Consider the following 13,850-nt stretch of genomic DNA (forward strand, 5'->3'; position numbering starts at 1 on the left):
CTTCCTTTCCCTGAATTATCACCCCAGCTCCTTTGCTTGGTGAAATTCTGTATTCATTCTTTAAATCCAACTTAGTTTCCAAATCTTTCTTCTTTAGTTTTTCACCAAGATAGCTAGTCACTTTATGTAAAATCTTGGTTTGCAAACATAATTCATTTCAGAAACATGCTTGTAAGCCAGAGTACTTGTATATCAAAGTAAATTTCCCCATATTGGAAACTCTACACATCTACAACTCAAAAATATTCATATAAAAATGATTACAGTACTATAACACAAAATAATAAAGAAAATACAAAATGGAAAGAAAAAATTAACCTGCACTTACCTTTGAAAACCTTTGTGGCTGGTGTGAGGGAGATGAGAGAGGAGGGTTATTATGTAGGATGACTTTCACTATCACTAAGGGAATCACTGCTGTCTGTTGACTCAATGGAATCTTTTTCTTTTCATGCAACTTTAACAAGGAACCTATCCAGTGACCTAGAATGAAGCAAAAATTCCTAAGCTTACTCTTGCATGGAAAAGTAAAGGACTGTCCATAGGTGCTTTGAAATGACAAAAAACTAGTGCCAGTTGTGTGCACCTTCCAACGTTATGAAAAAATCACTAATTTCTGCCAAACACTGTGGCCTGAGACCAAGTATCCAACCATGGGAGAAGATCACCCACAATCCCACAGGGAGCAAGTGAGGGACAGAGAGAGAGAGAGAGAGAGAGAGAGAACGAACTGTTCCCTCAGTTGTGATCAGGTGACGTTTGATGTCATGTACTGCTTGTATTGCATGACATTGCTTGTTTATCAAGATAAAATTTATTAGAAATGTTTGCTTGTCTTGCAGAACACTCTCAGAACAAGCTACTCACAATCCAAGGAGTTACTGTATTTCTTTCTGTGTGATAACTGTGTCTGTAAAATCTGTGTAGTATCTATTGTCATTGCTTTTATCATGCTATTAAAAATGCCTATATATTTTTCATTCATGTACATCCAAGATGTGCAGTTTTGAATTGTTTGATATCTCTCAGTTCAGATGTGTCTCGTGAATGATGTATAAATTGAATTTGCTAGTATTTCCCTGTTTTCCTTTCCTGGAAAGGAAACTGCTGGAAAAATAGTAGTTTTAAATTGGTAGTAGATGTTCTAATTTTTGGTATCTTAGAGTGCAGGAAGTACTTTATTCATGTGTTTTATTTCTGTTCATGGAGTGTAAGTTCATTGTGAAAGGGTTTTTGTGGTGTTTATCTGTGAAGAAGATGGTATTACAGTGTCCTGTGCATCATAGACCAAATATGCTGACTTAAGTACTAAGTCTGTTTATATTGTTCAATGATGATAATTTCAGGTAGTAGTTTCCAGAATTAGTAAGTTAACAGCATCATTTGTTTATTTTGCAAGAAGTCATCATTTTGTGTGTCAGCTTCAGTAACTTTCAGCTAATGTAGAACTTAGTTGAAAATTCAGTATTTCTGTATTAGAGTTTGGAGGTAGGGATGTAAAGAAAGTTAAAGAAAAAAAAGTGTAGGATTTTCCTGAACTCAGTTGTTGAATTGCTAGAACTATGAGAGCAGTTCAAGTTTTAGTATCAAAATGCAATAATACTGGAAAACACCTCAACATACAGAGTTTAGAAAACTGAGTGAGACTTGAAACAATGGACTCGCAAATTCTGAACAGTCTGTAGAGACAGTGTTAATAAGTGGATTATGTTAGCTGGAGTTTTCGAGCATCAGGCCTTTGTACTATTTCAAAGTACGTTCTCCTGTGAATGCAGAACAACCATCAAGCTTTACATTTTCTCTTTCAAGGGGTTGAGCGGGAAAAAGAGGATCTGGAGAAGCAGATGTCAGATTTGAGGGCGCAGCTGAACCTCAGTGCAATGGCATCTGAGTTAGAGGAAGCGAAGCGGTGCATGAAGCGGAAAGACCAGGAGAAAGCACATTTTGCAGCGCAAGTAGAGGTGACTTTGCTATTTTCAAGCTGTATTCAAAGGACGTTAGTTTTGTTTCATAGAATTGCTTAATGAAGTTTTAATGTAAAGTTTGTGATATTTTATGAACTCTAGTTTGAGTATATGTACTGTAAAGTTATGTAGATGCCTACTTTATTATAGAATTCATTTATCTTTCATTGGAATCTTAAAGCCAGGAGCCTATGAAACTTGAAAGTATTTTTGTTCTAGTAGCACTTGAGCCCTTCCTTCAGACAGAAGGTACTTTATTTGAAGGAATGGTGAATTATCATTTATTTGGCGGGTCAAACTGGCAGACAGCACAGCAAAGAAAGTATTACTGATATTTCTGATATTTGGAACCATAAAGGTTTTTAAAACTCTGCTTGCTGTGTAAGAGGTAGATTTGCCCTACCTCCATTAATTTAGGGTTGTGTGGGAATCATGAATGATGTGGTAATCATGGTAGGTAGCTACCATTTCCCATTTGCCTTTTTTAAAATTGTTTATTTTTGAGGGAGAGAGAGAGCGAGAGAGAGAGCTAGAGCAAGCGCAAGTGGGCAAGGGGCAGAGAAAGAAGGAGACCCAGATTCCAAAACAGGCTCCAGGCTCTGAGCTGTCAGCACAGAACCCAATGCGGAGCTCAATCTCAGGAACAGCGAGATCATGACCTGAGCCGAAGTCGGATGCTCAACTGACGGAGTCACCCAGATGTACCCCGTTTCCTTTTGTCTAGCATAGACAGGGTAATTAACTGAAAATATGAAAAATCAAAGGAAAAACTTCATAAAAGGGAAATGTCTTAATTCCAATTATAATTATGTAAATTAGACATGGATGACACATTTGGAAATAAATATGTATCAGTCTTCCCTCTATGTCTGTTTTTATTAGTGGAGTTGAATTCTAATTGTAACAAGGTGCCACATTTGAAGGATTTTCTAAACTATAATGAAAGGTAGAAAATTGGTGTTAAAGATATCAAACTTTATATAATCCAAAGGAAATATCTAATGTTATTCCAATCTGAGTTTCTCTTTCATCTTGGAAAGATGAATTGTCTTCATTTTCATCAATGGAAAATGTATTTTAGATTTGGTTCAAGATGGAGATTGTAAAGCTGATGAAATATTGACATACTTTTTACAAAGTCTTCTACATGTATAATAAATACTTACCAGAAATATGATCCGAGCAATTGTAATTTAGAACTTCTAAAGTTTGCTTCATGAGTATTATTTTAACCCTTTAGCCTATTGACAAAAGTGCTATAGTATTATTTTGTCAAAGTTAAGTATTAAAAAAAAACGCACTATAACTAGTAAATATCAAAGGTAGAAAAGTTCCTTGGCTAACCTATCTATAACCACATATTCGTCTGTCCTTCTTCCCTTCCTTCCTTTTCATTGTTTGATTTCATTTACCACTTGCAGAATCAACTGAAAAAAGAAACTAACATAAACATTTAAAAAATCACTTATAATAGGGGCACCTGGGTAGCTTAGTCGGTTAAGCGTCCGACTTTTGCTTAGGTCATGATCTCGCGGTTCGTGGGTTCGAGCCCCGCGTCGGGCTCTGTGCTGACTGCCAGCTCAGAGCCTGGAGCCTGTTTCAGAGTCTGTGACTCCCTCTCTCTCTGACCCTCCCCTGCTCACGCTGTCTCTCTCTCTCTCCTAGAAATAAATAAAACATTAAAAAAATTTAAAAAAAAATCACTTATAATAACCTAATAATGCTCTTGTTCAAAGAGCCTGGCTTTCCCCTAGCCTTAAAAATAGATCTTTTGCATTTTCACCTGGATTAGGGAACAACTTGGAGTTCTCTGAGATTAGTTTGAATTGATTGTACAGGTATAGATATGAAAGACAGCTGGACAGAGAGGTTGAGCATTTACTCACATACCAAACACTTAATGACTGTCTGTTACACGTCAGGTGCTGTTGTAGGTGGTGGTGACCTGACAATGAACAAAAACCAGGCAGATTTCCCTGTCTCCATGTAGGTGACATTCTAAAATTGATGCAAAAAGTTCTTTGAGTTTGTCTCAAGTCTAATTCAAATTCCTTTTGGAGGATGAAAATGCTTTTCTCCCTGTTGCCATTAAAACAGTATTATAAAAAAGATACTGCTTTTTCTGGAAGAAATTCCCATTGACCAGTTTTTTTTCCTGACTTTATTTTTAACAATAAAATAATTAAATTTATGTCCATTGTTTAAGATTAAAAAATGTTTAATGTTTATTTATTTTTGAGAGAGAGAAAGAGACACAGCATGAGCAGGGGAGGGGCAGGGAGAGAGGGAGACACAGAACCTGAAGCAGGTTCTAGGCTCCAAGCTATTGGCGTGGAGCTCAAACTCATCAACCATGAAATCATGACCTGAGCTGACGTCGGATGCTTAACTGACTGAGCCACCCAGGCACTGTTTCGATTTTGTGACACTTCTGATTATAGCTTATTTTTCATACCTTGTGAAGGCCCTTTGAATATCTATATTCCCAAGCTATTCTCAGAATGACATCTAATGTAGCCTTTGTGAAGGTATACATCATGGATCACTCAATGTGATGTCTATATTTTATTGAAATATAACTGAAAAGCACTTCATCTCTATTTTTGAGAAATGTCCAGTAGTATTTATTTTTCAAGAATATTTGGTGTTGCTTTATACATTCTTTAAAAATGGAGATTAATCTCTGTTAGTTGTCTTTTAGAAAGCAAATATGAATAAGACAAGATGCTCAGAATGTGACTATTGAGCAAACAACCAAACATATGCATAATACTCTCTTATGTCTTGTTCACTCAGGAATCTCTCTCTTTTTAATGTTTCTTTAATTTTGAGAGATAGGGAGACAGAGAATCCTAAGCGGGTTCCACACTGTGAGCACAGAACCCAGCTTACAGGGCTTGATCCCAAAAACCATAAGATCATGACCTAAGCTAAAATCAGAGTTGGATGTTCAACTGACTGAGCCATCCTGGCTTCCCTAATCTCTTTTCCTTCCTGAAGCCTTCTTAGACTGTATCAGCTGCAAGGGATAACCCCTCCTTCTGTACCTCATCCTTTTGCTCACATCACTAATGGTCTTATGGCACCTTTCTTACACTGCCTTAAAGTAGTCTGGGTACATGTCTTTAACATTTCAAAACAGGTTGAAATGAAGGAGAAAGGGGACTGCACGAGAAAGTTGCCCTGTCACTAGGACAGATTTTAACTTGATGTCCTTAAGGACCTTGGTGAAGACCTCATGTTTCAAGGTTTTGTCCTCACATCTGGAAGCCTGAATTTTCTGTGTCCTAGAATTAATGTGACCCACGAAACTGGTTCATACTAACAATGAAACTTACCAGAGAGCAGTGTATAAAAGAGTGCCAGCCCATTGATGTACCCTCTGTGGGCTTCTTTACGGGTGTTTAAACACTGATCTGTGCAGGGCACCACTCTCCCAGTTTTCTCTCCCTAGGTTTTAGAAAGTTGAATCAGTGACCAAAAAGTTGCTTGGTGAACATAGTGAGAGAATGTCGTCTGGAGAACTGTAGTTCTGGGCTATGGTAAGACTCTCTCACCCTCCACCTCTCCAACAGAGTCCTTGTAACCAGAGATCTGTTTACTTCCCTAGATTCCGGTCTTTATTTCTGGAGTGTGTTGAGCTGATTTTTTTTTGTCTTTCTAATAGTCTTCTCAGCTTCCATTCTGATGCTCAACCTTCTGTTTCCATTTTCTTTTGATATGTTGCTGTGCACAGATTTTGCTCTGGGCTGTTTCCCAGTATGCATTGATATTGCAATTCAAACTTGTGGCATTCTGGAAGCCACTTATGAATTAAATACTTATATCCTTTTCATATCATAAAGGAGTATGGGTTAAGAACCAGGTCTTGTCTCTATATTCCTTTGTGCCCCTTGACAGTGTCTTACCCATATTAAGTGCTCAGTTAATATTTGTTGACTGAAATAGTGAATTATAGAACATTTTTGTGGTTATGTTTTCAAGTTAACATTTGTTGTCTGGTCATTCTTTAAAAGCATGTTAAGGGGCGCCTGGGTGGCTCAGTCGATTAAGCATCCGACTTCAGCTCAAGTCATGATCTCAGTCTGTGAGTTTAAGCCCCACACCAGGCTCTGTGCTAACAGCTCAGAGCCTGGAGCCTGCATTGGACTCTCTGTCTCCCTCTTTCTCTGCCCTTTTCCTGTTTGCACTCTGTCTCTCTCTCTCAAAAATAAACATTTAAAAAATAAATAAAAGTACATTAATTTCTGGAAGAGTTGTCAGTATTCTAGAGGACCTTTGCTCTTCTCACTGATGGCCTCAGTTTTTGTTGATCCAGAGTATAAATTTTAAGCAGTTGTTTCACACAGGAGAAAAACCATGAAAACAGCTTGTAAAAACTGGAATGAAAGGTGCATTTGGGTTTGCATAATTTACCTTTCAAATTGCACCTAAAACCTTAAATCTGTATATGCATAGAAAATACTAAGTACATTTTTTTCTTCTTCTAAACTTGAGTTGAACCTCATTAACCTTGATGGGCTATTTGTATTCATAAGAATTCCAAGTATCCTTGATCATTGATTCCCCCTGATTTAATCTATCTCCATCTTCCATCAACTTACTTTTCTTAAAAAAAAAAAATTTGACTTTTAAATTCAATGAGGAACTTCAAAGAAAAGGAAAAAAAACAAGGTGCTGTACATAATTTAGATTAAATGTTGAAAGTGATAATTGAGTGACAACTGACATGATTATTCATTAGCAGAAACTTGGGACTGTAATGCCATAATTTACTTTTAAAAAGAGGGTAGTGGAAAAGAGGAATGATAATCAATAATAACTTTTCTTTTTGATGATTAGTACATTAGGAACAGAAGGAAGGTTGTTCCTTTTAACACGCTTTTAAGATAAACTCTTGATTTTTGGATTTCTTAGACAAAGCTGGCTACTTTGCTATGTGCTTTGCTATAGTATTATACAATACTATACAATACTGCTTTTAAACCCTTCTTAGAGATCTTAATTGCCCTGTCTGTAATTTCTATTGTTCTTTTTTATCTTAATAATTTATTCCTTATCCAAGTGCTTGTTACAAAAGAAAGTATTATCTGAGTACTAAGTAGTATTTAATTCCCAGATTGTAAAGAAAACAGTAAAGCTTTTTTTTAATTGACAGCAAAGCTTTTTAAGAAAGGCTAAAATTCTTGAACCTAGTGGAGAGGAGATCTGTGTCTGTTATTAATCAAATTAACTGATGGTGAAACAGATTGCTAAGTCCACAAATGCTCTATACTTCAAGTTCTTCATAAAGATGACTACTGGCAGAGGTGCCCTACAATAAAAACTCTAAAACTAAATAAACCTTGACACTTTGAGGGAGATTTAGTTTCTCAAATCTTACACCTATACGGAATAATAAAGCAGTTATAGGGGTTGTGAAGAAAGGCAGATTTTATACTTTTTGTAACTTAGAGTTGCATGAATATTTCCATAAAGCTAGAAAGTAACAGTGGACCAAATGTTTTAAATTTTCTTTTAAGGTATCACCGGTATTTACTGTAGTTTATCACTTGAATATGGTCAGTAAAGAAATAATTTGGGAATAAAAACATCTATTTTCAAGATCTTTATTTTCTGAAGTCATGATGATACCTGCTTCATGTATCTCATGTATAAATTAAGTATGTAGGCTTTCGTATTATCTGGTGTGTGTGTGTGTGTGCACATGTGCGCATTCGTGTACGTGGACACAGATGCATGAAGTTGGTCAGGAGAGACAGAGAAACTTACATTCCTCACAAAATATGAAGTATTGATAACTTATGTTAAATATAAATTTGATATTAAAAGGATTTATAAAGATAAAATATACCTTTGGGAATAATTATTGAAGGACTTGCTATGGAAAAATGCGTGATATGAAATGAATAATGCAATATTTTTGCAGAATCTTAACTAATTGATAGTTGTTCATTTCTTGACTATCACAAATGATATTAAAGGGATGTAAAATAGACTATAATATGCGTATTTTAACTGTTCATGCATTATTCCTGTAGTCTGTATAGTTACTTTTAGAGTGATTTTAATTTGATAGGGTATCATTTAAGTGGAGAGTTAAATTACCTTTTAGATGTTTGTTTTCAGGCAGCTTTCTCCAAGGAGAAATGAGATTATGCTCAGCCTCAAACAACAAAAAAGTCCATGGGTCTGTTGTACTCTTGAAAATGCTTGAGTGGTATAAATTACCTTTGCAAAACAAAGTTTTTAATAAGTAACACATGGCTAACATAAAGGTCAGTTTAGCAAGTTTTTTGTCAAATGTATTAAACACATTTAATTTCTAGTACTTGCATGAAGTATGTGTTTATGTCATGCATTACTTATTTTGTGGGGGAACCTATCATGATGTTAGATTATAGTTTGCTCTTCCTTAGAGAAGGCTAACCAATTAGGCAAATTTCGGGCAATTGTCTTAACAGTTTTTGCCTTTGTTGATGGTGGGTTACCTTGTTGCAGAACAAACTTCCTTGTGAGAAAAATGAGAAAGCCTGGGTAAGACACATATTTTAAAAAAATGTTTGAGGTTGTCAGAGAGTTATCTGGGTGCAAGGACAGGAGGAGCCATTATTCTGAGGAGTAGAGGGCAGAGTGATGGGTCTGACACCGGATGCCACTCTTCCCCTGTAATGTTTAAGTCACCAGCTGAGCAGGGCTTACAATAGAGCACCGGTTCATGAAACAAGCAGGCCCCTGGTAGACGTCCCACACTCTTCAGTTGGGATACCCAAAGGGCTAAACCCTAGGAGTCTAGGTGAAAGGGAATGCAACAATAGTCACAGAAATGTAGCTTTGAATCTGCTGTGATGTTACCTGTAGCTATCCTAGCTGCCCATCTAAATAAAAGTAGATCTTTTGGGGAGGAAGGTGTTATCATCCAGAGCCCTCGTGTTATTTCTATAATTTGTCATACATTGTCTAGCATTTAATCAAAACTTAGTCATATCAAGAAACAAAACCCACAGTACTAAAAAGCCAAGATCTAAGCAAGAAATAAAAATAGGTATTTAGACTGTTCAGATATTGGAGTTAACAAATCAACTTTAAAACAATGGCTATTAATATGCTAAGAAATTAGATCATAAGATACTTATTTCTAACAAAGAACAGGACATTATAAAAAGAATAGAAATCTGAGAACCAAAATAGTAACTGAAATTAAGAGCAAGATAAGTACATAAGGTTTAACAGAAAGTTAGACTCCTTTTTTTCTTATTCTTTTGAAGGAATTTATGAGGTTTTCATCCATATGTATGTTTAGGTTGTATAATTTGTGGTTTGGTTACTGTTTTTATGATCTGTTTTTCTATCTTCTAATTGGTAAAAAGAAAAAAAAATTTATTCAGTCTTTCATTCAATACATTTTGATTAAGGGTCTATTGGGTATTGAGTCTGGTGCTGGAATCAGGAGTTACACAAATGAAATCAACATTCATGGCCCTCAGTAAAGTCAAAATCATTGACCTTACATTTAGCACTGAAGTTTCAGTTCACTAAAAAAGCCAGTTCCCCTTCACCATTGATAGGAAGACTCATACTGGGACTTAAAATGGGGAATAGGGATATGGGTGGGGGGGCTCTGAACCTTAGGAAGTGGGCATGAGGAGCCTCCATCCTCGACGATGGCCTCCTCCCTCCAATGACAGGACAATAAATGTAAAAGCAAAGAGTCACTGAAGACAAAACAGCAGAAATCTCTTCAAATATAAATTGGTATTTGGGGATTGAAAATCTGAACAATGGTTTTATAGTTTCATAGACTTAACAGTTCCATTGTTTTGTCACATTGTCCAGTTCTGTTTGTCCCTTCTAGATTGTAAGAAACTGAGACACACTCAAATGGGAGTTTAATGTAGGGAGGCAGGGAACTTTTTTGACATCTGGCCTACTGGGCTTCATGAAGAAAACAAATTTTATACATGTTGCCACACTGACTCTGCCATTGAGACTCTTTAGATTGCAAAGATAAGAAAACTTGAGGGCACCTGGGTGGCTTATTTGGTTAAGTGTCTGACTCTTGGTTTTGACTCAGGTCAAGTCATGATCTTGTGACTTGTGGGTTCACGTCTTGCATCAGGCTTCTCAATGACAGTGTGGAGCCTGCTTAGGATATTCTTTCTCTCTCCTTCTCTTTCTGCCCTTCTTGTGCTCAGCACTCTCTCTCAAAATAAATAAACACACACACACACACACACACGCACGCATGCACACACGACGGGGCTCCTGGGTGGTTCATTCAGTTAAACATCCAGCTTCAGCTTGGGTCATGAACTCGTGGTTTGTGAGTTCGAGCCCTGCGTTGGGCTCTGTGCTGACAGCTCAGAGCCTGGAGCCTGCTTCGGATTCTGTGTCTCCCTCTGTCTCTCTCCCTCCCTCGCGCTTGCTAGCTTGCTCTCTCCCCAAAATAAATATTAAAAATTTTTCTAAAAATTAAAAAGAAAAAAAAAAAACTTGAGCCATTTTTAGATGACTGTCTTGGGTTCACCATTAATTCATTGGTACTGCCATCTGTGACCATGGTGGTGAAGTCACAGGACTCAACTTGCACTGTTTCTTTTTTTTTCCTCCGTGTGTGGATTTCAGTTATGTATTGAGTATGTATTGCTTTCGACCTAAAAAACTTCGTTGAATTTTTTTTGTAAGGCTGGTTTACTAGCAACGTATTTTCTTATTTTCTTAGTTTTTGTTTACCTGAGAATGCCTTTATTGCACCTTATTTTAAAAAGATAATTTGCTGGGTATAAAATTTTAGTTTATTTTCTTTCAGGACTTTGAATACGTCATGTTGCAGGTTTTTGTTTCTTCCTTGTTTCTCCTGAGAAGTCAAACATTTATCCTGTTGCACTTCTGTTCATGAGGAGCCGGTTTCTTTTGCTGCTTTCAAGATTTTATCCTTGTCTTTGCCTTCAGTATTTGACTCAGATATGTTTGGGCGAGGGTTCTCTGTATTTCCCTACTTGCAGTTCAGCAAGCTTGGATATGTAGCTTAATGGTTTTCTTCAGATTTGGGAAGTTTTAGCCATTATTTTCTCTTACATATTTATTGTTTGTTTCTTTCTCTCCATTCCATCTAGTGTTTATTTTTAAGTTTATTTTGAGAGAGAGAGAGAGAGAGCGCGCACATGTGCACACAAATGGGGGAGGGGCAGAGAGAAAGGGAGAGAGAGAATCCCAAGTAGGCTACACATTGTCAGCACAGATCCTGAGGTAGGGCTCAAACTCACAAACCATGATATCATGACCTGAGCCAAAATCAAGAGTCAGACACTCAACTGACTGAGACACCCAGGTGTCTCCCCTGCTCCCATCTAGTATTTCTATTGCATGTATATTGGTATCCCACATTTTTGGGGGGCTTAGTTCATTTTTATTTTTTCTTTTTCTCCTTAAGGTGGCATAGTCTCCATTGATTCATTGATTTCTCTTTAATTTTTTGGATCCTTTTTTTTTTTTTTTTTTTTGCCAGTTCTAATCTATTGAGCCTTTCAAATGAATTTTTCATTTCATTTGCTGTATTTTGCAGCTTCAGATTTTCCACTTTAAAAATAATTTCTGTCTTTTTATTACTATTCTCTGGGACATTGTCATTATACACTCTTTTTATTTAAAAAAAAAAAACGGTTTCCTTTAGCTCTTTGAACACATTTATCAAAGCTTTTTATTTTTTTATTTTATTTTTTTTATCAAAGCTTTTTAAAAATCTTTGTTAAGTTCAGCATCTGGTCCCCCTCAAAGACAGTTTCAATTGTTTTCTTTTTTCTTTGTAGAGGTCACACTTTGTATTTTTGGTTTATTTTTTATAAAGTTTATTTTTTGAGAGAGAGAGAGTACACGAGTGGTGAAGGGGCAGAGAGAGAGGGAGAGAGAACCACAAGCAGGCTCTGTGCTATCAGCATGGAACCACCAACTCAAGTCACAAACCTGGTCTGAAATCGAGAGTCACATGCTTAACCGATGGAGTCACCCAGGCGCCCTGTGGTCACACTTTTTAGATTTCCTTTCAGGCCTACTAATTTTTATTGAAGTTAGATATTTTATATAATGTGTTAGATCTGGATACCAACTCCCCTCCTTTTGGGGTTCACTGTTATTTATTTATTTTTTTAAAATATAGTGATTGTTAGAATAGTTCAGTGAAACTTACTTTCCCTGCAGTGTACAGTTACTCCTCAGAGGGTACAGCCTTCAGTATGTGCAGAGTCTCCATGACAACCAGAGATGATTGTGGTTTTAGCTGGACTCTCTTTGACTCTCTAGTTCCCTGATTCTCCCCGTTAACCTTTTGAATTTTGGACAGTCTGACTGTCGATATCCCACCTGGCTTTATCCTCTCCATTAATTGCTAGCTGATTGCATTTTTGTTGTTGTTGTTGTTTTTTGGTCAATGCCATGGGATATAAATTGTACAACAGTCTGATTTTATTAAAGTTGGGCCACTTTGCAGGAGTATAGAGTTGTCAGTCTTGGGGGTGTTCTCGGATTCCAAGAGCACTCTTCTTCGTTGTCTTTTTCCTTGATTCCATTAAATTTCTAGCTGATCTGTTGTTTCACTTGTTGCTACTAGTATTATGGAAATGACCAGCTTCTTAACCACTCACCCCCAAGGTCTTCATTATTTCTGACATCATCCTTAGATATTACTTTCCTTATGTTCTGTTACAAATAAAGTCAGGCCCCTTAGAACTTTGAGCTCTCTGTTTATATAACTTCCCCCTTCTCAGCTGAGTTGAGGGACTGTAGCATGCTTCCCACTGGGGAGGTACCTCAGCTCTTCGCGTGTGCTACTGAATGGGGATGGTAACCCCTGATCTTCTCAGCTGGTCCTTCTGTTGTGGAACTTTCACTGTATGAGAGAGCTGGGGCAGGAACAGTCTATGTCTGCCTTCTGTCCTATGAATGGAGGCTGGTTGGGGAAAGGGACCCTCAGTCCTTTGGCTGTGTCTGGAATAGAGCTTCTACACACTCATTTGGGGGGTGATGGCCCCTCAAAGGGTCCTTGAATCTAAGATGAAGGATGTTGCAAAATGTACTAAACCACTTTATATGTTAATAATGTAAAGGATGCATATAGTAATGTCTAGGGTAACCACTAAAAGAAGAATAATGGGAATATAGCTAATACAGAATAAAAAAGTGAAACAATTCAAAGAATTATTTCCAGGGTGCCTGGCTGGCTCAGTTAGTAGAGCACATGACTCTTGATCTCAGGGTTGTAAGTTCAAGCACCACAGTGGGCATAGAGCTTACTTTAAAAAAAAAAAAATTCCTCCCCAAAGACAGCATAAAATCTTTACAATATTGGGTAAACAAAGAGGTCTTCCAAAATTTCTGCCTTACACTTGGCTGCATTAGGGAAATGAAAAGAACAAGCCACACTGTGAGCAGATGTTCACAGAACATATATGTAACAAAAGACTCCTATATCATTCCTATATATTCCTATATATTACAACAGTACTTGGATGTTTTACATTTGTAAAATAATCAGTATAAGAAAATCTTATCCTCAACAGATAAAGCATTTATGAAAGCTATTTTCATAAAGATATTTATCAATATCTGTTAATTAGGGAAACTTTTAATAAAAAGGAAGAGAGGGAAACTTCCTGATACTGAAGAATACAAAAACGCATAGCAAGTGCCATGTTTAATAGTGGAATACTGATTTTATTTTATTTCTATTTTTTTTAAGTCTACTCATTTTGAGAGAGAGAGAGACACACACACAGATCACATGAGCAGGGGTGAGGCAGATAGAGAGGGAGAGAGAATCTGCACTGTCAGTGCAGAGCCTCATGTGGGGCTTAAACCCACAAACTGTGAGAGCATGACCTGAGCTGAAGT

At 36.9% G+C, this 13,850-nt stretch overlaps 1 protein-coding gene across 11 annotated transcripts in view; it reads left to right on the plus strand.

Annotated features, from left to right (window-relative positions):
- CEP128 (centrosomal protein 128) overlaps positions 1 to 13,850 on the plus strand; it is a 402,179-nt gene that overhangs the window by 92,037 nt on the left and 296,292 nt on the right. For all 11 annotated transcript variants that reach the window (XM_077750720.1, XM_077750716.1, XM_077750719.1 and 8 more), the window contains one exon: positions 1,810 to 1,961. In XM_077750720.1, coding sequence (XP_077606846.1) covers positions 1,810 to 1,961 — 152 coding nt within the window. The remainder of the gene's footprint in view (positions 1 to 1,809; positions 1,962 to 13,850) is intronic.

This window comes from Crocuta crocuta, unplaced genomic scaffold (assembly GCF_008692635.1).
Source record: "Crocuta crocuta isolate KB4526 unplaced genomic scaffold, BGI_CrCroc_1.0 scaffold186, whole genome shotgun sequence".
Classification (NCBI taxonomy): Eukaryota; Metazoa; Chordata; class Mammalia; order Carnivora; family Hyaenidae; genus Crocuta; species Crocuta crocuta.